The sequence below is a fragment of the Schistocerca nitens genome, chromosome 5, assembly GCF_023898315.1.
Source record: "Schistocerca nitens isolate TAMUIC-IGC-003100 chromosome 5, iqSchNite1.1, whole genome shotgun sequence".
NCBI classification, from domain to species: domain Eukaryota; kingdom Metazoa; phylum Arthropoda; class Insecta; order Orthoptera; family Acrididae; genus Schistocerca; species Schistocerca nitens.
In genome coordinates this window covers 383,401,158-383,429,157 of record NC_064618.1, presented here as the reverse complement: position 1 = coordinate 383,429,157, position 28,000 = coordinate 383,401,158, and the positions used below count along the sequence as shown (strand labels likewise).

At 41.1% G+C, this 28,000-nt stretch overlaps 1 protein-coding gene across 1 annotated transcript in view; it reads left to right on the top strand.

Annotated features, from left to right (window-relative positions):
• Positions 1-27,741, top strand: part of LOC126259624 (glutamyl-tRNA(Gln) amidotransferase subunit A, mitochondrial) — a 185,949-nt gene extending 158,208 nt beyond the window's left edge. The window contains exons 9-10 of the mRNA XM_049956543.1: positions 18,346-18,580; positions 26,667-27,741. Of these exons, the coding sequence (XP_049812500.1) occupies positions 18,346-18,503 (158 nt within the window). The 3' untranslated portion in view covers positions 18,504-18,580; positions 26,667-27,741. The remainder of the gene's footprint in view (positions 1-18,345; positions 18,581-26,666) is intronic.
• Positions 27,742-28,000: the final 259 nt, after the last annotated feature.

The following is a 28,000-nucleotide window of genomic DNA, read 5'->3' as shown; positions in this document are numbered from 1 at the left end:
AGGGAAGACTTGAACCAAGGACCTCTTGTTCCGCAGCTGCTCAGGCTAACCACGGGACCACGGCGCTCCTGAGCTCACACTGTCCTTGATGTTGCCTATCTTGCGCATGGGCTACTCAGTTTTTATATTTTGCTTATTTTTTTCATAGTCTCACACAACTTCTTCCTGTTTTCTCGATTGATCTGTGTTCAGTTTTTCAAGGCCTATCCACTGTGCCAACTCATAACTAAATCTGAGGGGGGTGCGATGGGAAGGTTCCCTTGTCAATATACAGATTGAATAACATCGGGTAGGCTACAATCCTGTCTCATTACCTTCTCAACCACTGCTTCCCTTTCATGCCCCTCGATTCCTATAACTGCCATCTGGTTTTTGTGCAGATTGTAAATAGTCCTTTGCTCCCTGTTAAGACACATTGATCTCAAAATATTACTTGTACGGAGAGTAGTATTATGAACAAACTGTGTGTTGTGGTGGTCCTGTTTGTGGGTCATTTCTAAGAACAACATTCAAAAGAAAGAATCCTCATATAAACCCATCTGTTTCTTCTGATTTCTGGATGACATATTTATCATACAAGTGGATGGTATGACGGGGCTTAATGACTTCTTGCAGAACCTCACTCCTAACACTGCAATATCAAGTTTACCATGGAGTAGATTACATGTACTTTTCATTCCAGTAGATCCATATTAAGGAATTCCTCCAGGATGAAGAACATGTCAAAAAAATAAAAACATACAATACATATTTACAAAGAAGTATGTTAATATACCTTCCACAGATCCCAAGGGATACTGTCCTCATGAATGTGGAACAAGTCAAAAAATCATAAACATTTTTTCATTTAAAAAGTAATAAATACAAGTAAAGGTTCAATACACTGAGGTGTATGTGATAATTATTGGTATTATTAGTAACATACACACACATCACTTGTCTCTACTAAGAAATTCGTCAATGGAGGAGGAGTGGGAGCCAGCCATCAGCGAATCCTTTATGCCCTCTTAAACTGAACTTTGTTAGTAGTTAAACTTTTTATGGTTGCTGTCAAGTTATAGAAAATGTGTGTCCCTGAATAATGGACACTTTTCTGGAAAAAAGTAAGTGATTTAAAATCTTTGTTAAAATTACACTTATTTCCAGTATTTATTCCATGAACTGAGCTTTTGGTTTGAAAAAGATATCAGGTTTTGATGTAGTTCCCTAAACAGGCCTTCTCAGGATAGTCTTGAATTCATACTACAAATAATTCTTATTGCACATTTGTAGACCCAGAAAACTGAAGCTTGGCTTGATAAATTACCACAAAGAATAATTCCGTACAACATTATGAAATGAAAGTAACCACTGTATGCTAGATTTTTTATTTTTGTGTCTCTCATGTCGAACATTTGCATTGCAAATGAGAGATTTGTTTAGACTCTTCAGAAGTTCTGTGCTAAGCTCGTCCCAGTCGAATTTATTATCAAGCAGTAATTTCAAGAATTTAATACAGTCAACTTCTTCTATCTGTTTGTTGTCATACAGGGTGAGCCAGAAGCTATGCAAAGAAACTGGTACACCTGCCTAATATCGTGTAGGGCCCCTGCGAACACGCAGAAGTGCCACAACATGACGTGGCATGAACTTGACTAATGTCTGAAGTAGTGCTGAAGAGTATTGGCACCATGAATCCTGCAGAGCCATCCATAAATCCATAAGAGTACAAGGGATGGAGATCTCTTCTGATCAGCATGTTGCAAAGCATCCCAGATATGCTCACTAATGTTCATGTCTAGGAAGTTTGGTGGCCAGTGGAAGTGTTTATACTCAGAAGAGTGTTCCTGGAGCAATTCTGGATGTGTGGGGTGTCACATTGTCCAGCTGAAATTGCCCAAGTCCGTTGGAATGCACAATGGACATGGAGGCAGGTGTCAGACAGGATGCTTATGTACGTGTCACATGTCAGAGTCGTATCTAGACATATCACGGGTCCCATATCACTCAAACTACACATGCCCCACACCATTACAGAGCCTCCATCAGCTTGAACTGTCCCCCGCTGACGTGCATCGTCCATGGATTCATGAGGCTGTTTCCATTCATCAACAGTCCAATGTCAGTGTTGATAGGCCCAGGAGAGGTGTAAAGCTTTGTATCATGCAGTCATCAGAGGTACACGAGTGGGCCTTCAGCTCCAAAAGCATGTATCAAGGATGTTTCATTGAATGGTTCATAGGCTGACACTTTTGATGGCCCATCATTGAAATCTGCAGCAATTTGCAGAAGGGTTGAACTTCTGTCACGTTGAATGATTCTCTTCAGTCTTGTTGGTCCCATTCTTGCAGGATCTTGTCCAACCGCAGTGATGTCGGAGATTACATATTTTACCAGGTTTTTGATGTTCACGGTACACTCGTGGAATGGTCATGCAGGAAAATTCCCACTTCATCACTACCTCGGAGATACTGTGTCCCATAGCTCATGCCCAACTGTAACACCACGTTCAAACTCACTTCAATCTTGATAACCTGCCACCGTAGCAGCAGTAACTGATCTAGCAACTGTGCCAGACACTTTTTGTCTTATATAGGCATTGCCAACCGTGGCGCCATATCCTGCCTGTTTACATACATCTCTATTTGAATATGTGTACCTTTACCAGTTTCTTTGGTGATTCAGTGTGTATATTCTCATAACAGATGTTAGAAATGTCTCTCGCGCTGCAACACTCGCCTCGACACAGTTCTTAGTTTTAGCTGTTACTTTTTAAATGGTAGCTACACCTATGTTGTATATGTACTCTTTGATGATGTGCTTCAGTGAGTCGATAATGTGAGGGCTGTTCTTATAGACATCAGCTTTCAGATTTCACTAGAGGAAAAAGTCGAGGGGAGGTAAATCTGGCTTGCTCATCATCATCATTGTGCTGTGTGCTGTTGTGCCATCATGCTGCAGCCAGCAATGTCATCCATTGGCCTCTAATCATGCTGTGAGTTGCATGACTATGTCCTGGTGATGTTCAGTTGCTGTTGTTCCCAAGAAAAAAAATTGGGCCTACAATACTGTGTGTGAAATTGCATACCAAATTCCAACCTTCTGTGAATGTAATGGGATCTGTTGGAAAAGTGAGGGTTTTCTGAACTCCAATATCTGTTGTTCTGGCTGTTTACATAGCCCCTTAGATGAAACTATCATCATCGGAGAAGAATACAAAATCCAACACCTGAACATTATACCAAATAAAATACAAAAACCATTGACAGTAATGTAGTCCTTTTCCTCTATCAGGTTCACAAAGCTCATGCACAATATGAATGCCATACAGATGCAGTTTCGGCCTGTTTGTGGCTCTGTAAGCACTCCCTAGTACATTCCAATTTGCTGACACAGCTTTTGTTTCGACTTTTTTGGTGAATGTGGCAAGGGGGTGCAGATATATTCCAATGAGGTATCTCTTGACGCTGAAGGTCGGACAAGACGCTCATATTCATTCACACTTGTGGTTTTTCTTGAAACGAGCGACTAAGTGTGAAATCATTGATTTTTTAGGCACCATTGTATCGGGAACAGCTACCCGAAAGTCTTCATAACATTTTAAGAAACATTGTGCTTTGAAGTAACTTCCAAGAATAAACATATGTTCAGTCTGGGACTAGTGCGTATTTGTGGTGTACACAATTCATTCAACACTGACATCAAAAGGGCATGAAACTGCTTGGACATCATGTATTATGCATCTCTGCCAAGGTTATCCATTACTAGCATAGATGTTCCCGCTGGTAAGAAACAAGATTTCTCACCACACTAATTTTTTTTAGTGCTGGCTCACCCAGTATTTTAGGCATATACTGGCGGGAAACTTCTTAAAAGTTCTAAGTAGCAGGTAGTATGTTTTTTCAAATTTTAGTGACAAAGAATTTGCTAGGATCAAACAATGGAAAATCCAGGATGGAATAACAATATTATGAAAAGGAAAGTTGCTACTCACCGTGTAGTGGAGATGCTGAGTTGCAGATAGGCACAAGAAAGAGACTGTCACAGAGTAAGATTGCGGCCAATAAGGCCATTGTCAAAAACAGAAAACGCACGCAAATGCAACTCGCACACAGGGTGCTCAGAAAAAGTGTGAAATGCTTGTAGGGATGTTACAGGGCAGGTTGTACTGAGACATAAATGTTAAGAAAGAAATTCGATACGTTGCTCCGTTTCCAAGTTATTTACCATTGAAGTTAGCCAATCGGGGCGTCGCGTGCGTAAATTCAAGTTTCAGCTAACGAGTCAAGGCACTCGTTGGGCAACACCACCCCTGGCAGGCCGCTTAAATGTGAGTGCGCGACACCGTGATTGGCTAACTTCAATACTAAATAACCCGGAAACGGAGCAATTTCTTTCTTAACATTTATGTCTCAGTACAACCTGCCCTGTAACATCCCTACAAGCATTTCACACATTTTTCTGACCACCCTGTATGTATATAGTGAGTAGCAACTTTCCTTTTCATAGAATTTGCTAGGAACCATTTATTCATGTCCATGAAAATTCCATACCCGATCTTCCTGAGATTACACTTGATTTGCTACTTGTTGCGATGTTTGTATCATCTGCATACAAAATAAGCTTGACATTTGGTGATGTGGCAAATTAAGGGTCATTGATACACACAAAGTAAGGTGATACACACAAAGTAAGGGTGGTAATATGGAAACTAGTGGGATTCAAAATATGTAAATAAATCCCAGTAGCTTAATAAAAGTTTCTTTCCTAATGACACCCTTTGTTTCATGTCAGAGCTACAGGATTTGAACCATTTTTCAGCATTTCTTGCTACACTGTAATATTGTAATTGACTTACAAGTATAAGGTGACTTACGTAGTGAGATGCCTCCTATGGATCACAAACTGTGCCAGTAGCCTGTAATTTATTGTCTAATTAATTAAGTCCATTCTCACTGTATGTGTAGATACCCTTCTCTGTACCAGAACCTTTTAGAAATCTGAACTGCAACTTTGACAACATATAATTTGTTGTCAGTTGGTTAAGAAGACTGTTGTACATCTATTGCCTTTTCTGATATTTTTCAGAATGTTGGCAAAAGTGAAATTGGATAGTAATTTAGCAGTATTTCTGTATCTCCTTTCTTAAACAAAGGCATAATTTCATTATTTTCATCCATTCAGGAAATATTCCTCACTGGGTAAATGGCTGTCTCCACAGACATCTTAATATGTTACTAAACTCAGAAGCACACTATTTCATTAACTTGGTTGATATTTTGTAGTGGACATATCCAGGATGGAATAATGACAATATTATGAAAAGTGTACCTTATCTTATGCACTATAATTTTTCAAGCAGTTAAAAAAAATTTCCATTTTTATTACTAGAGTGCAAAGCCAGATTTAAAAAAAAAACTTGTTTATAAAACTGAACTGACCTTTAAAGTCCCTGAAAATTGTCGTCTAAACTTTCGTCTTCTTCTTCTTCTTCTTCTTCTTCTTCTTCTTCCTTGTCCTCATTGGACTCTTCATATATAGGATTGTCCTCATAGTCATCAAGAGAATTACTTATGTGGCACTTCTTGAAAGTTTTAACAGTAATGTCTTCTCTCACTCTAGACCATGACTGTTTTGTTTTGTCCACCGACACACATGTTTGACTGTAGATCATTTTAAAGCTTCCTTTGGCATGAATTCATGTTGGGTTTTGTCCATCATCCATTTGTTCCATTCCTCTCTCATATACACATTAAAGGGTTTATTTATCGAGACATCAAGAGGTTGCAGTTATGGAGTAAGTCCTCCTAGAATAACAAGAAGTTCTTATTTTTCTGTCTCAATTTCTCTTTCACAGAATTTTTCAAATGGCTGATAAACTGTCTAGCACAAGAAGAGATCTCTCTTAAATAAAGCACCTTCCCTCTCTCCCATACTCTGTTAACCCATAATTTCATACCTTCCAACCCTTGTCATGTATGTGAAGAACACCACCTGGTGGTATTTCAGAAGGTTTTGGCATTGTTTTGCACTTGAAAATGATCATTGGATTTAATACCATAGCACAACATGAAAGGATAACAATGTTGCGTGTTTTTCATGTCCACTTGTTTTTATAGTTACAGTTTTCGTGGCAACAGTTCTGTTAGTCGGCACATCAAATGTCAGAGGAGTTTCACTTATATTTGCTGTTAGGCATAGTTCCACTCTGATTTTCTTTTGATGTTGAATAATAAAGTGATGGAAAGATAATATTTTCTCTCCATTTTCTGAGATATTTTGGTTTTGGTTCAAATTCTAACCTCATGATGCTTCATAAACCTCTAGCACGAACCAGCTCCACCCTTAAAGGATGTTAATTTCAACTGTAGCACTAGCTTATGAGGGTGCATTTGAAACATTTTTGCAGTAATTCCAATGCCATTTTGAGGGTGTCGTTGAATGCATTTCAATATATGATCTTCTAATTTTGCATTCAGTCCACTATTTGCACATTTATCCATACTTCCCCCCCCCCCCCCCCCCCTCCAGTTCTTCTTGACTAGCCCATGAATCATGAATGGCTTTATCTCTATTGGGGAGAGTTGAAATGCCGCTCAGCTCTTCTGTTTCCATGTTCTTCTGCGTGTGCTACTACTTTCAATTTACAGCCTGCATCATATGAATATCTTTTATTTTTTTCCATTATATAACTAGCTGTTAACAAAAATATTGTACTTTTACTGATAGCACAAATCACTTTCAATTTAGGTATGTCTTGACTTCCACGTATTTTCTTTTTAATGGAGAATACTACGAACAAAGGGAGGGAGTCGCCATCGGTAGCCCATTCTCACCGCTGGTAGCGAATTTGTACATGGAGAACTTCGAGGAGGAAGCCCTGTCGTCATCCGAATGGAAACCTACTTGCTTTTTCTGTTACGTGGACGACACATTCGTCATCTGGCCACATGGTATGGATAAACTCCTTGACTTCCTTACACATCTAAACTCCATACACCCCAATATCAAATTCACTATGGAAACTGAAACGGAGGGTAAATTACCTTTCCTTGACGTCTTGGTCAAGAGAAGGGCTGACAGCACCCTAGGTCATGGGGTTTATCGGAAGACAACGCACACTGATCTGTATTTGCATGCAGACAGCTGCCACCACCCTTCACAGAGGAATGGAGTACTTAAAACTCTAGTACATAGGGCGCGCACTATCTCTGACGCAGAGAGTCTACCCCAGGAATTGGAAAATCTGAGGACTGTATTTCGAAAAAAATGGGTACTCAGAGTGGCAGATTCAATGTGTTCTCCGCCCAACCACTACAGCACAACCTGTGGAGATGGATGAAATCACGAGGGAGGAGGTGGGCACTGCATTTATTCCATATACAGGTGCACTCTCGGGGAAAATTGCCCGCATTTTGAAGAAACACCAGGCCGGAACTGTGTTTTGTCCTCCGAATAAAACTCGTGCACTGGTGGGGAGCGCTAAAGATGACCTCGGTTTGAGGAAGGCTGGCGTGTACCAGATTCCATGTCAATGTGGCAAGTCGTATATTGGTCAGATGATGCGTACCGTCGAGGATCAATGCCGTGAACACCAGAGGCACACTCGACTGATGTATCCGAGCAAGTCGGCAGTCGCTGAACATTGTTTGTCGGAAAATCACGCTATGGAGTATGAACGCACGAGGATTCTGGTACAGATGTTGAGATACTGGGACAGCGTTGTTAGAGGCCATCGAAATTCGCACCAATGACGACCTCATAAACCATGACTGTGGCTATAATCTTAGCAAGGCTTGGGAACCAGCGATTGGGTTAGTCAAAAGTAAATTGAGCAAACGTATAGTTGTGACAACCACATCGGACAGAGCCATCACACCGACGTCATATCAGAAGCCGTTGCAATCTGTTCCACCGCGCGACCGTGGCGCGGGGTGCGGACAGTGGAGGGAGTGCGCCACGGGTGGAGGGTATTTAAATCGGCCGCCGCCGCGACCGAACCCAGTTCCCTCTGAGCAGCCATAGTGTACGGATCTCCGTGCCGGCACGTTCACAGGAGCTCAGTCTGTCAGTTCACCTGATGATGGCGACATGTATGATCGCCGAAATATTGTGCCCGTTGGACACTGTAGACCGGCAGTACACCCGTGGATATTTTGATTACTTTCAATTCAAGTTCAGACTACAATGATGCACAATAGGCTAGAAAGTGTTTTGCATTTGTGATAGCGGGGCAGGAGAGAGACAGTGTTAGCAAGCTTGTGAATCCCTGCAACTCATGTTCATTGCATGGGTGCACTGCTGCTGCCAGTTGAATCCATTTTTGCCATATAGGGGTAGATTTCCCATGGTATTGAATATGTGCCCATTTTTTAAGACTGGTGGGAATTTTAAATAAAAATACTGGACATTTTTATACTCATTTTGAGTATAAGATGCATCTGAATTTTGGAGGCATGTTTTCTAAGAAAAAAGTGCTTATTAGAGTCCATAAAATAAAGTAGTTGCTACTCACCATATAGAGGAAATGCTGAGTTACAGATAAGTACAACAAAGCTTTCGGCAAACAGGCCTTCATCAGAATTAGACAAGGCAAACGTACACATGACCACACTGTCCGGCTACCTAGACCAAACTGAAGTCTGAATTCTGCTGAAGGCCTGTCTGGCCAAAATCTTTGTTTGACAGTCTTTTTGTTATGCCTGTTTGTGATCAGCATCTCCACTATATGATGAGTAGCAACTATCCTTTTCTTAATATTGTTATTATAATCGACATATTTATATTACTGAAGCTACTTCTGACAACCGGCGAGAGATATTACACGGCAGCATCTACTGAACCTAACAACCCTGTCTTTTCAGTAACAGTAACATTGAAAGTTTTTGGCTCATTAAAAGGTTTTGCAACGCCACTCAAGTCTGTTACTAATGTATCATTTACTCTTAGTGTTATCTGCTTCCTATTCGTGTCTGGTTCTGCCGGTCTCCTCGTTCACTATATCCCATACTGTCTTTATTTTGTTATTTTATGTGATTATCTTTTTCTTATGATGCATCTGCTTTGATGTCCACATTATTACGTTTAATAATTTGCAATATGTCTTGTAATTAGCGTTTACTTCAAAATCAGTGCTGTTTCTAGCTGACAGACAGTTTCCTTTTTGTGTTACAGCATACCTTTTTTCTTGAGTAATCCATGGCTTTATTGTAGACTTTGGTCTAGTTTGGGTTAGTTTGTGGGGAAAACAGTATTCATATAAGATAAAGACTGTATTAATAAAAAGTTGTATTTTTCATTCATGCCATGATCACTGTATACATATCCTAAAATAATCAGTTTTTGGCATACTGACAATCCTCTTGATTTCAGATTTAGTGGATTTTATATCGTTTTCAGTATTAACATTTAACAAAAGGAACTGTATGTCGTGGTCTAAGAGACTATTGACCTATCTTTTTCAATTTAATTTTGTTCATTTGACTGTTTTATAAAGATATTATGACTGGCTGTTTCTGAGTCATTATCTAACCTAGTTGGGAAGTTTACAGTAGGATTTAAGTTGACTGTTAGTGTTACTGACTGTGATAAATTCTGACTGGAAGAGTTTGTAGGAAAATCTACATTAAAATCACCAGCAACCACTATTTCTTTGATTTACCTTCAGCCTGAAGGTGCTCAATACATACCATCTATTATGAAGGATTTATTGTGAAATTCTACCTCTGTTGCACATGCTTCCCATATACTGCTCTAGGCAAAATTTTTGAATTTCTGTGTTTTTAAATTTATGACCATTCCTGAGGAATATGGCTACTTGTTTCACCATTTGTGCTGTACAAACGTGAGATACTAACCTATATCCCCATAATACTTAACATATCTATGCCAGTAGTCGCAAGATGTTTAGAGAGGTAGATTTTCAAATGACTTTGATCATTCTAATTCGTCAGTTAATTTTACTTCTTAGTCCTCAAATATTATGATGCAATAAGGATAGCTTGCATTTCACATTGACCGAAATAAAAATTGGGTGTACACAAAATTTTTTGCTTATTGTTGGAAAATTTCAGAGATGAATGAGCAATTATCATTCTTAGACGTTGTTGTGAAGTGAATGTCAGATGATTCACTTGGTCCCAGTGTATACCAGAAGCTGAGCCTTGCCTCAGAATTACAAAATCTACAGGATGTCTTTCAAAAAATGGGTATTCCACATGTGTGTGTGTGTGTGTGTGTGTGTGTGTGTGTGTGTGTGTGTGTGTGTGTGTTGCTGTGTGGAGTCCTACAAGAAAAGAGGAAGAACAAGAAAAGGGAAAGGCAGTGGCCATACAAAACACACATGCTACTGGCCCAAATGTGTCTGGCCGATACCAAGTAGGACTAACAAGAGATATTGAATGGAGGACAGCGGGAATGGTCACAGTCTTGTACAACTTACAGATGAGTATTCTGCAAATGTTGAAAAACCTAAACTAGCAGGTGCATTAAAACATGCCTCAACCATTCTGTTTCGCCTCTTCACAAAGTGTCAAGAACTATACATTGAATAATCTAGAAATATACTTCAGCTTCCTATGTATTGCTCCCAAAGAACTAATAATGATTGGTAACTGTTGTGACAGTGCCACGACATTCAAAAGTGCCGCTACGTTAGTACGCGAACACGGCGATAGAGGCGCTCCGCAGCTCGGCCGAGCGCGGGAGCGCCACCTGGCTATGAACGGCGCTGGCCACATGTCACGGCACGGCAGTCGAATGACAGATGCGGAATCAGTAGTATGTAACGCGCTAGTGTTTCTACTTTTGCATCTCCACGCAAATTGTTAGTGCTTAAAGGTTATAACATTTTGGCGACGAGGTCGGATATTTTTTTTCCTGTGTTGTGGACTTGGGTGTTCGTGTCGGGGCAGACATGGAACAGCTTCTGCAAGCGCTCATTGAACAACAAACGCAGCTGACGGCTGCTATTCAGGCACAACAACACAGCTGACGGCTGCTATTCAGGCGTTGTCGACATCGCTTACTCATCGTCTGTCTTCCTCTTCTCCGCCTCTGTTCCCTCCTTACGACGAGGCCGCTGAAGACTGGGGGGATTATGAGAAGCGTTTGCGGCAACACTTCTTGGCTTTCGGCGTTGTCGACGCTCCTATGTGTAAGTCGTTATTTCTATCTTGGCTTTCCCCACGGATCTATCAGCTGCTATCTCAGTTAGCCCCTCTGCGGGAACCTGCCTCTCTGTCCTTCCAAGAAATGTGTGAATTATTGTCTAACTATTACCGAAAAAACACCCACGTCGTTGCCGCCCGCGTGGCGTTCTACCGGTGTCGTAAACAGCCCCATCAATCTTACCGGGCTTGGGCGGCGGAACTACACGATCTGAGTAGGAAATGTCAGTTTGTCATGGACACTCATCATGAGTCTTATGCTGATTCCATGGTTCGGGACGCTATTCTACGGCTTGCTCCTGATAAAGAAGTTCGGCAACGTGCCTTACAACTGCCAAACCCGTCGTTGTCGGAAGTTCTCAGCATCGCTCAATCCTTTGAAGTGTCTCACGCTGCTGGTGCACAGATAGATGCGTGGTGTGATGTGGGCGCTGTACAGACCACTTTCGACGCGGACAATTTGCCTGTTTCACAGGGGAACGACGATGTGGCGGCGGTTCACTCGCGTCGTCAACGTCGCGTTGGGCCACCACGCTCGCAGCGAAAACAGCAACCACAGAAGCAGGTTCGTTCCGCACTTCCTTCTTGTCCACGTTGTTTCGTACAGCATGACAGGGCCGCGTGTCCAAAACTTTGGGCCACGTGTAATTCATGTAGGAAAAAAGGCCACATTGCTTCTGTGTGTCAGTCCCCTAAAGTTCCTGTCGACGAGGACGAGGCATCGGACATGGATGTTAATTGTGTGCTTTCTCAAACAAATAAGTTGTTTGTTACTGTTCGTGTTCTGGATAAAGACATTCGCATGCAAGTGGACACGGGCTCTGCAGTAACTCTCATTAATTCTCACACGTATTTGGAGTTGGGCTTCCCTCCCTTGTCTCCCGTTACGTGAAATCTGCGAACTTATAATAAGCAGAAAATTCCTATTGTTGGCCAGTTTGATGCTTCCACTGCCTACAAGTCTGTTGTTAGGCCCCTCACGTTTTATGTGGTGGATCATGCAGGCACGGAAAACCTGTTTGGTTATGATGCTTTCCAGTTGTTCGGGTTCTCCATTGGTGATGATGTGCACCTCATATCTGAGGATATTCCGTATCAACAACTGGATGGATTGTGTTCTGAATTCTCGTCCGTGTTCTCTGCTGGTCTGGGTCGGGCCAAGCATTTTGAAGCCCACGTTACTCTTAAACCTACAGCTCGCCCTAAGTTTTTCCGGGCACGCCCTATTCCGATGGCGTTGCGTGCGCCTGTCAAGGCTGAGATAGACAGGTTAACAGCTTCAGGGATTCTCCTTCCTGTTACCTCCAGCGAATGGGCATCCCCCATCGTGGTGGTTTCTAAACCAAACGGGAGTCTGCGATTGTGCGGTGATTTTAAAGCCACTGTCAATGCTCAGAGCCTCATTGACACTTATCCTCTTGCCGGTCCTGAGCAGTTATTTACCAAGCTCGCTGGGGCCCAGTTCTTTTCCAAACTTGACTTATCGGAGGTGTACCATCAGTTGCCATTGGATGCGTCTTCCAAGGAATTTCTCGTCATCAACACTCCCTGTGGGTTGTATCAGTACCAGCGGTTGCCATTTGGCGTCGCTAGCACGCCAGCCATTTTTCAGCAGTTTTTGGAACAGCTCACGGCTTCCATTCCCGGCTGCATCAACTACCTGGATGACATTGTTGTCACGGGGGCCTCCACTGAGGAGCACCTTCGCAATTTGCGTTCACTGTTTCGGGTCCTGCATTCAGCTGGGTTGAAGTGCAATCTGGACAAGTCACAGTTTTTTCAACCCTCCATTGTGTATCTTGGTTTCCACTTGTCTCGTGAGGGTATACGTCCTCTTTGACAGCACGTTGCGGCCATTACCGCTCTACCCCGGCCGTCTACGGTCAAAGAACTTCAGGCATATCTCGGCAAGGTTGCTTATTATCACAAATTCATTCCATCCGCGGCGGCAGTGGCTCATCCTCTGCATCAGCTGTTACGCAAAAACGTTCCTTTCTGTTGGTCCGACGAATGTGAGCAGGCTTTTGTCCGCCTGAAGGCTCATTTGCAGTCGGCACCTTGTCTTGCCACATTCCGTCCGGGTCAGCACTTGGTTCTGGCGACTGACGCGTCACAGTATGGCCTAGGGGCTGTTCTCGCCCATCGGTATGAGGATGGGTCTGAACGACCCATCGGCTACGCTTCCAAGACCCTCAACGATGCTCAACGGCATTACTCTCAAATCGAAAAGGAGGCGCTCGCTATCGTTTATGCTCTAAAAAAGTTCAGGTTTTTTTTGTATGGTTCTAAGTTTCACCTCATCACCGACCACAAGCTGCTGGTCTCTCTGTTCAGCCCCTCGGCGTCGCTTCCGGATAAGGCAGCTCACCGCCTGCAACGTTGGACCTTATACTTGTCTCATTTTCACTATGAGATTCACTATCGCCCCACGGCCCAGCACGCCAACGCTGACGCGTTGTCGCGTTTGCCGATGGGCCCCGACCCGGTTTTCGATAGAGATGAACTACTCTGTTTCCACATTGATGAGGAAGAACGTCGTGCGGTCGAGGGTTTTCCACTTACAGGTTCGCAGGTCGCGTCGGCTACTGCGCGGGACCCGGTCCTGCGTCAGGTGATCGGTTTTGTTCAACGGGGTTGGCCGGACAGGACCAAGGGTCGGGCATCGGATCCCCTTCGCAACTACCATGCCTTGCGCCTTCGTCTGTCTGTTCGTGAGGGTGTTGTTCTTTTGGCCACGGATGGCGCATCTCCACGGGTCGTGGTGCCAGCCTCTCTTCGCAAAGCTGTTCTCAAACTATTGCATGAAGGCCGTTGGGGGATTTCTCGGACTAAGTCCCTGGCCCACAGGCACGTTTATTGGCCCGGTATTGATTCGGACATCGCCCACATGGTCGCTGCGTGTGATCGGTGTGTTCAACAACTGGCTGCACCTCGTACTATGCCCTCTCCATGGCCTGATCCGGCGCAGCTGTGGGAACGGGTGCACGCTGACTTTGCCAGCCCCTTCCTCGGCACTTATTGGCTACTGTTGATTGACACCTTCTCAAAGTTTCCGTTTGTTGTTCGATGTCCGTCGCCCACCACTGCGGCGACGACGCTGGCTTTGTCCAAAATCTTTGCGCTAGAAGGTCTTCCATCTACGATTGTCACGGACAATGGCCCTCAGTTCTCTTCGCAGGCCTTCCGTGATTTTTGTACTGGACAAGGGGTTCATCATGTTACAGCACCGCCCTTCCATCCGCAATCGAATGGGGAGGTCGAGCGCCTTGTCCGCACTTTCAAAAGCCAAATGAAAAAATTCCTTAGTGATTTTTCCACAGATGACGCTCTGTTGCAATTTCTGAGTTCTTATCGCTTCACGCCTCTGGGTGATCGCAGCTCTGCTGAACTCTTGCATGGCCGCCAACCGCGCACTCTACTGCACCTGCTTCACCCTGTCACGTCTTGTACTGTGTCCCCTAGAGCGGGAAAATACCCGGTGGGGGCCGACGTGTGGGCACGGGGGTATGGATCTCGCCCTAAATGGATTCCAGGGGTGGTCCAGGCTCTTCGCAGCCGCCGGCTTTGTGAAATACGTACGGACGATGGCATGGTTGTTCGCCATTACGACCAGATGCGCCCACGAGTGGTGGCCATGCCAGTGCTACCGCCCCTTCTTTCGTCTCCACCAGCCCAAGAAGCCAGTCCTGTCGCTGCTGCCGATCTTCCGGGCGTGTTGCTGCAGCCGACGTCGCTACCGCTTCCGAGTACGCCGGAACCGGCCCCAGTCGCGACGCCGCCTTCTCCGGGACCCATCTCGCTGGAGCACACCCCTAGGTCCACGACACCTATGGGTGCTGCTCCGGAGTTTTCACCCATCATCTCGTCCAGGATGCACGTTCCACGCGCAAGCTTCCGTCCTGGACATTTTCGACCATACTCTCGTGTTTCTCCGCGGGATCTTCTCGGGGCCTCCCAAGAGGCCATGGATGTCTCCGCACTGTCCGTGCCTCCAAGGAAGTGAGTGTGTTTTTTTTTTTTTCAAGGGGGGAAAAGTGTTGTGACAGTGCCACGACATTCAAAAGTGCCGCTACGTTAGTATGCGAACACGGCGATAGAGGCGCTCCGCAGCTCGGCCGAGCGCGGGAGCGCCACCTGGCTATGAACGGCGCCGGCCGCATGTCACGGCACGGCAGTCGAATGACAGATGCGGAATCAGTAGTATGTAACCCGCTAGTGTTTCTACTTTTGCATCTCCACGCAAATTGTTAGTGCTTAAAGGTTATAACAGTAACATTCAACTATTTTAGGCATACTTAAGACAAATCAACAATAAGTTTTGAGACACACTGCTCTCATCAGGTTGTCAACACGAGACACATATAGCTAAATCACTTAAACTCCAGCCACACATTTGCGGCTTTCATGAAATAAAATAACATAAAAAACACATTGGACTACGGATCCTCATCTTAATTTAGGACTGTACATTTTTTCCTAACTGTCCCATCAAACTTGACAATCGCACACCAAGCCATGTCCTTATCAGCTCCCTGCATCAAGTGTGTCCAGTTGATACTTTCGCTGTTAGCTGTGCATACGGTAATACCTCAGATGTTGCAGTTCGTAACTGCACCCAGGCATTAGAAGAAATGTCAGCTGGACACTCGTGTTGCAGCCAGCTAATGACCACACAAAGTGGTGCATGGTTGTGGGGTGTGATAAGATGGTTAAGGACAGAAAGGGACAATCTTAAAGTAAGATGAGGTGTCATAGTCCAATGTGTGTTTATTTCTTATCATGAATGTTTCAGATGTATTGTTAAGAGTTTGTCTCTTAGCCATTTGTCTTCACTTTTGACAGCCTGGCAATGAGATCAGCTTCTCTTGAAACATCTTGTTTCGTTACATACGATTAAAGTGATAAAACACTACCATTTATTATTTATAAAATATAGCATCCTCTACTTCATATCTGAAAAATGGCTAATGACAAACACCCATCAAGACCACGAATACACGATTAGACTGAGTGTAGACATTTAAACAATCATTTTCCTACCCTTCATTTGTGAACTGAACAGGATGGAACAATAATGAGTATCTGTGAAATATATCCTTTGTCAGGTACTTCTCAGTGGTGTGAGGTAACGGGCAAGCTGGGGCGCCCTGGAAATATTCTATGTTCAAAGTTGAGGCGGCCACTCAGGATGCTCGTCAAAGCCGCAACTTGTTAGCAACTGCATGATGCCGCCCAATAGCTGGGACCACGTGGTGCAAAACGTTAGCCGGACAAGAGGGGTAGCTCCAGCGCATGGTCCAGCCACGTGGCTGGGAATTCCGCCGTGCCGAGAATGGTGTTTTGTGTCGATGAAGGAGATGTCTATGCCGGGAGTGCCAAAGATGGCGGACTTTGTGAAACCTTAATGGCAGACATTTCACAGTTCGTATGGAAATTAATAGTAACCAAATTAATCATGATACCTCAAAAAGAAAACAAGTACATTACTATTATTTGCACGAGGATTCTGATGGTGTTATCAGATTTTCAATATCTTTATTAGTTTAAATTTTAGTATCTGATGGTAAATTATGCAAGTAACACCCAGCAATGAATTTCCAAAATATAAACACTTCATCCGGTTTTGTCAATCACCATGTCTTTAGAAAGCTATTAGTGTAAACCTAAATTGGTGTGAATTACAGGCATGTAACTTAAATAGTACATGAGTTATTGGAGGTCAAACTAGCCGATTACTATCGATCACGTCAGGCCATAAGTACTCCACAGTTACACGAAAAAACGGTAGCAGCATGCTTATAAATATACTTATTCATCTGTGTCTTTGATTATATCCAATATATACTATTAATGAAGAAATTGGTTAAATATTTAGTGTGTTTTAGAAAGCACAGAGACATTAGGCTACTGGTCTACCTTTTGTTACTATTCCTTTGATATATGTTTATTTAATTTGTTTATGTATTTAATAAGGTGTATTAGAGCGTGTTTATGGTCCAGCCGTAGGAATATTTATTTAATTTCAAGTTATTTAAATGCAAATCCAGTATTTCGAAAGTGTTTTTTGTTTGAGAGTATACGTTAGCTTGGAGACGTGGAAGAAGCGCTCTATCCAATCACAGCGCTAGTTACTAAGGGAGGCTGCTACCGAAGTTCTGGCAGGGCGGGAGTGATGGACAGGACTGGACAGGATACGGGAAGTGCTGTACTTGACAGCGTGACGGACGTGGAGTCGGCGGAAAAACTTGGACAGTGGAGCAGTTTGCGCATGGTTGCGGAGGATAGAAATATTTCGGAATGCTGACCTGTGCTCTTATGTGATTTCTGCGGTGTCTGCAGTGAAGTCGTAGTATGCATTCAGAAGTGAATATCTCGCGAGCTATGTTGTTGTATAACTAATTACGTGAAGTAGGAATCTATTGTTTCCCTGTTATTCAATTTATATTTTATTTAATTGCTGGACCATCAACACCAATAAGTGTTTTGAGAAATATACTGTATTCTCAAAAATACTTCTACTATCGTACTCATCATTTAAAATCGTTAAGATAGTACCTGCAGATTTTATTTAATTGCCATCTTTCATTTATAAATTTATATGTTACGTTCATAATTCGCAATTGCCTAGTGATAGAAACCTTCGACCATTCGATTCATATGTGTATTCTTATCGCATACTGTAGACTCGGCAGTATTTGGCCTGTAATGCGGCAGCTACGTATCTCAGCCCCTAGACAATGAAACCAGCCAAAACTTTTAATATCACTGAGTCGTAGGATGCATAGTTTTTTTTGAAAGCCCGAAATGGTTTGCGGATTATGGGTGTAGATGTAGATTAACAATGCAGAATCTGCACTCCAAGTTGTCAGGCTCATAACTGGGCACAGCTGATGATGGTTTTTGATCAACACCTCATTATATATACTCTAAAATGCTGTCACAGGCCAAATCTCATACACAGCAGGCAAAAAAAAAAAAAATAATAATAATAATAATAATAATAATAATAAAAAATATCAAGAGTTACCATTTGTATGTAACCACTATAGAGGCAGTACTAGCAAGTAACAGAGAAGTCTCATGCGATAAGCACATTCAGCATCTCACTTTATCTGTCCTTCGCAATGTAATTTAAGTAATGAACATGGACTGTGTGATGAGTATCAAGAAACAAACTTACTTCCCTCTGCTGTTTCAGGTTTACCTGCCATCAGTGTTCCAGTGAAACTATCCAAAAATGGTCTACCACTCAGTTTGCAGTTAATGGCACCCATGTTCAAAGAAGATACGTTGTTTCGCACTGCCAAATGGATTGAAGGAAGTTTAAAATTTCCTGCAGCTGAACTAGCCATGTGAAACAAATGCAGTGTTACAAAAAGATTCTGCACCACTGTTCTTTGATTTTTACTTTATCCATAATGGACATGAGACAGGTCAGTAAAATCAGTGTTTAAATGTAGGCTGAACCACCTTTCAAACAGCAAAAACACTTTAAAAAAAATTTCTACAGTAATTGTACAAAGTGATAAAGATAAAATATAAATAAAGATATTAAAAATATGTAGTCAGTTCCCTTGTAACCGTCTCTCCTTAAAGTATGTTTAACATCATTCATTCAGTCTATAAAATAAAATAAAATGAATTGGTGTACACAGTCTGTAAGTAAAGGTAGCGTCACATCAACAGTTTTTCACTTGCACAATCTGTACAGCTCCAGGAAAGGCACATACAAATATGAACACATAAGTGATGCAATTGAGTATTTCATGTACACAAACGAGAAATGAAAGAGACACCAATGATCAAAGATAATGCACATCCCTATCAAGATATTTGGGAGTTCGAATCCTGTCATGCACATAATGTTGACATATGGCAAGGAGGGTTCTGGCAGAATGTAAATATTTAGGAGTAAAGGAGACTGCTAGAGGCATACACAAAAGAGAATGAAAACTTTGCCAGCTTTCAGATGAAATCCTTGGATGAGCTAGAGTGCGCGCGCACACACACACACACACACACACACACACACACACACACACAGTGCTGAGCTTGATTCATTGTACCTGCTGAACACACAGTACTGGGCTTGCAGTTCGGGAGCTGGACTGGGATGCAGTTGTTCTGTGTGGGGTGGGTAGAGGGAGAAAAAGGTGAGAAGTAAAAGAAGGGGCTAGAGTTGGGTAGCTAATGGCTTGAGGGAGATAATAGGTGTGCAGAACAGGAATGCTGGAGGAAGGGGCAGCACCTGATGCATGGGTGCCAAAGCAGGTGAGCTGCAGCACACGATGAACATGGCCTGGATTGGAAGGGGATGATAGCACTACAACATTACTTGCGGGTAAGTGAGTAAGAGCAATGTGCAGCTGTTAACAGATCACATGGCTCCATCAAAAGGTGTTGGCTACACACTGATGCTCTAAAACCCTTATTGTTCCACAGTGTGCAGAATTTATGTTACCTTTTGTAGGTAGAGAGACAAGTTAGCAAATGAATAAAATGTCCACTGAATTATAGCAGCTTTATTTACATTTTAGAATGGTGGCCTCATACATACTAACAGATAGTTTTAGCAGCACTCCCAATTTCTTACTAATAATATTCACTAAAATAGTGATTATTTATAGCGCAATATCATTGAACTAATTAAATCATATCAATATCGAAAGTCTGCAAATCTACACAAGTCCTCTTGTTACCCATATCTCTAAGTACACAAAGTCACAGTCCAAAATTTTTGAATTTGCGGCACATGCCGCACAAACAACAACCCACCAAAACAAGGACCAGTGACCAACGACCACATGCCCTGCTGAGCATGCTTGCTTGTAAACTTGGTCACGTGACCACCACTGGAGTCAATGTAGTTGCTGTACTTCTGAGCACCATCCAAGTTTTATACTACAATTTTCATACAAATTTATAACATAGGCCAACAATGGAAAAACGTTTTTGCTGAAAATACCTTTTTCTTAAGTTTTTTAGGGCAGGAAATCCAAATATGATACTTGAAAAACTCTATCACCCACCATTTCTTCACATTTTACAGTTAAATTTATTAAATTAAGCAACTTTTTTAAAGAATTTAATAGCTTTTACATAGTTAAAATAATTTAGAAAGGAGGTGTAATGAATGTAGATGACATTGGCAGCACTGTTGAAAAACATTTACTGGCAAAAAAAGGTCGATTCTGTTTTTGTGTTAACAGATGGCATTTTGTTTACTGTCAACTTAACCACACTTCCCCGTTTCCTGTACATGTGCTCAGTAGAATGTCTAATCGTGGTTGTAAAAACTCTGCTGACAGTTATTGTTATATTTGTGGTGAATTTGTGATTAAAAAACGCCAAAGAAACATTACAGACTTTATGAAAAAGGGGTATCTATCATACCTTGGATCTAAATTTGGTGATCAAGATAAATCTTGGGTGCCACATAAGTTGTGTTGCGTGTGTGTTGAAGATCTGAGAAAATGGTCCAAAAAGGACAAAAAAGCCTTTAGATTTGCTGTTCCTATGATATGGAGAGAGCCAAGAAATCATTCCGATGATTGCTACTTTTGCAGTGTTGATATTACTGGTCATAATTCAAAAAACAAGGAAGGTAATAAGCTACCCTAACCTTCCGCTCACCATCCGACCAGTAGGGCATGGTGAAGATTTGCCAGTTCCGAACCACCAGATGATTTAAGTTCTATTCCAACAGAAGTATTTTCTGATGTACAATCTGATTTAGATGAACCAGATAATGATCAATTCCATTGTAATACAGAAAGTCTAGAGCCCAAGTTGTCTACTAAGACCGAGCGTAACGATTTGGTTAGGGATCTGGGCTTAACGAAAGAAAAAGCTGAATTGCTTGGCTCTAGATTAAAAGAAAAGAACTTATTGGCAGTTGGAACCAGCATATACATGTATAAAAAGAGAGAACAGCAAATTCAAAGTTTTTTCAACTAGAATGTGATTTAGAGTACCGCTCAGACATTCCCGATCTGATGAATGAGTTTGGTATTGAATACAAAAAGGAGGCTGTTTATTGATTCATCCAAAACTAGTTTAAAGGCTGTTTTATTACACAATGGTAACATGTATGCATCTATACCTGTTGGACATTCTGTGCATATGAAAGAAAGCTATGAAAACCTAGACGTATTGCTAAATAAAATAGGCTATTCTGCTCATGATTGGATTATATGTGGTGATCTGAAAGTAACATGCATGCTCCTTGGTCAGTGAGGTGGCTTTACCAAATTTCCATATTTCTTGTGTGAATGGAACAGTAGGGCTAGGGATCAACACTGGTGCAGAAAGAACTGGCCTGTGAGGGAGTCTTTAAAACCTGATGAGAAGAACATTCTACGCAAAAACCTTGTAGATCCAAAAAACTTACTCCTACCACCTCTACATATAAAGTTAAGCCTAATGAAACATTTAGTAAAGGCTTTGCCTAAAGATGAACCATGTTTTAAGTATATCTGCCAAATGTTCCCACACCTTTCGGAAGTTAAGCTAAAAGAAGGCAGCTTTCTCAGACCTGACATTAGAAAATTGATGTTTGATGTTAACTTTGAATCCACAATTACCTTAAATGAGAAAGAAGTATGGGTATCATTCGAGCAAGTTGTTACAAAGTTCTTAGGACATGAAAAAGACCCAGAATAGTTTCTATTATAGCTACACTGTTAAAGAAGTTGACAACTTTAGGATGTATAATGAGCCTAAAAGTTCACTTTTTGAACAGTCACCTTGATTACTTCCTGGACAATATGGGAGATGTTAGTGAGAAGCAAGGAGAGTGTTTTCACCAGACCATTAAAGTGATGGAAAAACAATAAAAAGGCGACTGGAACACTAACATGATGGTGGAATACTGTCAGTCACTTCACCGAGAAGTTCAGAGTGACTCATCATAGAAAAGCTACACAAGAAGCTTCAATGAAAAAAGGGAAAGAAAATACAAACCGATTCCAGCTGACAAGTGAAACCTCTATTAACACATATCATTGTTTTGAGTAGCTTACTGTAAATACAAACCATGCTTACGTTGTAACAAAGCATTTCATTAATTTCCCCGTTTACCGTGTAGCATAGGATTTTTATACTATGTGATAAAAAGCATATTGCTCGAAAACTATGGGTGATGCAAAAAAAAAGGCTAGATTTGGATTCAGCTAATAAAAATATATAAAGATCAGCTATCAAAGCTTAACTGCTAAGTGGGGTATGAAGTAGCATTGTCCCTCAGCTATATAGTTTATATAATTTCAAGAATTATTATTATTATTATTATTTATTTATTTATTTATTTATTAAGAAGCCACCACTGGTTATTCTCATGGTTTCATTCAGTTTGATGGCGACTTTCTTTGTGTGGCAACTACTTAGCCAAGCTGGGGAGCAGTGTTCAGCAACAGAATACACCAAGCTAAGAACTGAAGTTCTAAGTGTGGATGCGTTTGCACCCCAGGTTGTGCCGCATAATTTGTGGATTATGTTGCTCCTAGTATAAACTTGGCTGCGGTGTTCTCAAAGTGCCTTTTACACGACAACGTTCTATCCAGTGTCATGCCCAGGTATTTCAGGTATGGATTGTAGTGGAGGAGGTGGTTGTTAAAATATACTACTGGCTGCTTATTTGCTTGTCAGTTGTTGAGGTGGAAACTGGACACTACAGCTTTATTCATGTTAGGAGTAAGTCTCCTGTCGGCAAAGTATTTGCCCACCATGGAGAGGTCCTCTGTGAGTGTATTGCTGGCCTGGTCTGTGGTTTTACTGCAGGCAGCTAGTGCTAGGTTGTCAGCATAACCATTTTTCTTGGATCGTGTTTGAGGCAAGTCAGAGATATATAGGTTGAAAAGACTAGGTGCGAGCACTCTAACGCTTTGGATGACTTAAAAGTGGTGAAGTATGTGTCTAAACTCTGACTTCTTTAACGATACGACTTACTTGAGATTGTCAGCCGACTTTCTTTGCTGGTTAGCTTGCTGCAGCAAACTCCTTTTCTCTACTTCTCCAAAGTATATTTACCAGGAACAGGAATTTCTCAAGACTCTTTCTACTTATAAAAATAAGTAGATGTACAGTTTCTTTTGCTTCACTTAATGATGTATATTTAAACATCAAACTTTTACAAATCTCATTCTCCACATGACCAAACATTGTCAAGTAAGTCTTCTCGTGTGTCCAAAGGTTAGAAACAAAGTTCATGTCCAACTAAGAGAAAGTTGACTTAAAAACCAAGCCCATTCTCATCCTAAATCTGAACTATGTCTTATCCTCTCCAAGTCCAAAACGAGCATCCATTTAACAATATTCCAACTGTTTTTCCTTTTTTCTCTACATAGTCAAAGTTGTAAAACAGTATGGAATAACACAGAAGTTCCTTGACTCTGCTGTGTTCTTTCATTAAACTTCCATGACACGACCGGCAAACACTTGTTGGTGCCATTCAACCACTGCGTCTACAGTCTTCTTACTACACACTTCGGACCTACACACACACACACACACACACACACACACACACAGAGAGAGAGAGAGAGAGAGAGAGAGAGAGAGAGAGAGAGACAGGCGACTCACAGTAGGTAGGCTCTCTCACACTTATATTTAAAATATTGTGTTCGAGACAATAGAAGGCCGAGTGGTTCTAGAATTTACGTGGAAATTCTCGAAATGCTGCGTATCCCCCTCCGCAGAACGAACACGCGATATTTTATACATAATCATCATGTACATTAATATCACACATAATAACAATTCACATTTTAACAGTATACATTGAGTGATTCTTTGTTATCCAGACCGGAGTATTCATTAGTGATCCAGTAAGCCTGACTAGCATTTAGGAAACATGAGACTTTATTTTTATTTTCAGTTGTAAACTAAAGGTGTTTGTGACACTTGAGTAATCTATTTTCTGTTTTCATCTTTAATACTACCTTTCCTAAGTATGTATTACTTATAATATTTTATGTAGTTTGGAGCAACTCTGGGCAACATAAAAGCATTCCTTCTGACACTTGTAAATTTACATAGTGCGTAATAATGCGTGTTGTGTATAGAATTCAAACTTACCAGAATAATCCCTATAAAATGTGCGACTTCTGTCATGATGCTGTCCTTTTCCCCTAGCATCAGTACCTATACCCTGCCTGTGGGTTGGCCATATGAGTGCACTTCCTCTATCTATTCTGGTAGGTACTCCCCTTTTTACAACATCCCTATTCATTAGGCCACAAGTCGTCCCATCTCCATGCAGTTATGCCTGCCCTTTATATTCAGTAAGTGCCAGGTATGCCCCCTTCTTATTTCTGAGTAGTACTCATGGTTCATTAAGCCCCGTATACATTTCTATGTATACTGTAATTAAATATTTTCTAGTAAAGATAAAAAATCTATTCTACACTTCGCATTTACTTCTTGATACTTCGTCTAATCCCTGGAGTCCTCCACTACTTTTCAACTTCTATATGCTTAATAGATTCCATATCTGTATACTATACAGTAAGCAATATGTTTACATATGCTATTCAAGTCCCACTACCCTACAACTCCTCAATTTATCAGAGTATTTGCTACACTGACTTATCTTAAATAAACGTCATGAGTACTTCAATCTTCCTTGCATTCTCGTTCCTTACTCATGCCTCCTTCTTATGTATACTCGCTCAATGTGAAATCGTCACAGGTGTTTTTATGTGTATATGCGGTATATAGGCGATATGAAATTGCCATAGTTCTTGTGTGTGTGTGTGTGTGTGTGTGTGTGTGTGTGTGTGTGTGTGTGTGTGTGTGTGTGTGTGTGTGCATACCACATTTTAATCTTTATATTGGCGACACTGGTTTTCTATGTACTCTGGCTAAAGTGCCCTCTGCTGCCATTAGGTTTTTGTATAAATACTGACACGATCTGAGTGTTAGCACGCACATGTTTACCTTGACGATGATTTAGATAAGAATATTTTAACGGTATGTATGACTGCCATACATGGCTATAAATATTTTATATTTCATGCATCACTAAGACTTGTATAGATTTAATCTTAATTAATTGAACCTGGTCGCTTAAACATTATTTATATTTACAACAGATCTGAAAATGGCGATAAGTCGAAACCGGTCATAAAGTCTAAAGAAATCTGTGATCAAGACGGACTGTGAAAATAAAAGTGCTAATTGTAAATGAGTTTAATGATTTTCACAAGAAAATTAACTCACTGTTGAACAATAAAAAAATTATGACATGCATTTCTTGATCTAAACATCAACTGGTAGAATTGCCTTCAAAGTCTAAAGGGCCCGATGACAATAGACGTTTTATTATATGATAACTCATGTCATCCAAATGACCAAAAAAACTTTCCACCCTTCAGGGCTTAGTAGATAGAGCGTTTAAAGTCGCGGTGGGTAAACAGGAGACAGTGACTGAGCTGAATATTATCAGACAACTAGCCAGAGCTAACAGAAACCATGAAAACATAATGAATAAGGAATAATTTAGAATAGTATGTTGATAAATGCTGTACATCTTTAACAGTTGTAATGTGATGTTCATCGGTCAGACGGATAGGTACTTAGTCAAGGTACAAGGATTACACAGACACTTCTCAGCTTAACAGTATAGAAATGTCCACCACAGCCATACACAGCCATGAAACTTGCCATCCTTTGTTAGGATCTGAAAAAGGCCTCACAATTTCACACAAATAGGATAGGGGTAGAAAATTGGATCTATTAGAGATTACAGTGCATAGCGGGAGAAATGAAAATTAAATGAATAGATCTTGGGAGATGCAACAACTTTTTTAAAAAAAATTGTAGATGTGTTATAATATCAGTCTTCAGTTAGCTACTTTAATTATAGTAATACTGTTGCCAATCTTTGTGCAATGAGATTTGTGGGGATGCAAATGATCTATGTTCGTTGGTGTCGCTGTGATCGCTTTTTTGTGCATATGAAGTGATCACTCACGCTGCTTATGTGTTTGTACCTGTGTGTCTTTCCTGGAGGTCTATGGGCCATCATTTAATGAATAAACGATAAGCACATTTTAAGGAAACCTGGTTATGAGGGAAGTTACCATTAATTTTTATTATTTTTTATTTTTTTATTTATGTTTTCATCTTTATCACTTTTGTGAGATTCTTGTGGAATAATTCTGTTGGCAAAGGCTTTCTCCTTCAAAATGTGTCATAGTTAGTGCTTTTGCATTGTGAAGGGTGATTGACTCCACATTTTAATGTTGAATCTTCGGTTTGTTTATACTGGTAGCTTACTAAGTTGTTGTAGAGAAATGAAAATGTATATATGTGGCAGATAGCCGGCCGGTGTGGCCGTGCGGTTCTAAGCGCGTCAGTTTGGAACCGCGTGACCGCTACGGTCGCAGGTTCGAATCCTGCCTCGGGCATGGATGTGTGTGATGTCCTTAGGTTAGTTAGGTTTAAGTAGTTCTAAGTTCTAGGGGACTGATGACCTCAGTAGTTAAGTCCTCAGAGCCATTTGAACCATTTTTGTGGCAGATACTTTTTCATGGAACTGTCTGGTGTTGGTGAGGCTTTGGGAGCAACAGTGGGACTCGCTCACTGTGTTTCTCAAGAGGAATATGGCCTCCCTGGCTGGTGCCAACAGTCTTCGACATCAAGAAGTTCGACCCATGTACCACCTGGTCTTAACTTGGCTCAGCGGCTGTGTAACTGAGCATCTGCAACATTAGCACTACTTATCCAGCAATGGTATTGTTTGGCTGCTCCTGTCACATATCTGACCAGCTGTCAGCTACTGGTACACTGAACACCCTCTTTAGAATTCCCCAGAGCTGTGTGAAGGAAATTTAAGTTATTCTCTGTGAAATAAATGATGGACACACAAACTATGAAGAATTTCTCCGCTCTTGATGTATTCTACTCAGGATAATTACACACACACACTTAACAGTCCTGAAATCACACCAAATAATTTCCAACATAAAATTGTGATGTAATTCTGGTGTTCCCTTGCAAACATGTATAATAGTAAATTTCACAAAGTGTTTGTTATATATTTTGTCAGTGTTAACAGCCAAACACATTTAAATCTACATATGTATTATTTGTGAACTATTTATTGAACACTGGATTCACTAGGTTGACATCAGGAGACTCAAAATATTTCCAGCTTTAAGGGAACAATCAAATACTTATCTGGGTACCTGTCGTCGAAATAGTGAATGATGTAAATTGTTTTATCTTGTAGCTCCTCCACTAAGGTTCCCTTCATTGCAATGTCTAGCAATTTGTGACATGCTAACTACAAAAAGATTTATGTGAAATAAAAAATTTAACTTCAAAATATTTATTACAAAAATTTCAGCATAACGCAACTCGGTCTTGACATCGCATAATCTGATACAAACACATGTGGCTACCACCACTGATACTTATATAAAGTTACTATAATGAAGGTCAAGTTCATGCATTTTTATTTGAGGACATTTCATAAATTATAAGTATAGTTTCACATTCCTGGACAGCTGATTAATAATTCCAGATTTGTTTTTGTATGGACTTCAATGTGTGATGATAATTTAACAGAAATACATTTACTAACTCGCACAAATTTGATGTCTTATTTGTTCAAACAATGCATCAGATGAAAATTTTAATTACTTCAATATTATCTAATAGTATTTTGTTCCTACCATGTTTTTGCTGTAGTTTTGCTGTAGTTTTGTTGTATGCTGTTAATACATTCTGAATGCTGGCACAAAATTTGTAAGTATACCAGTCACAGTGTTTGTTTACTTCACATGACAACTAATAAGTCTTGACAGTACAGCGTCCATCCTAATGCACTGAAAATACAAAATAGGTTTACC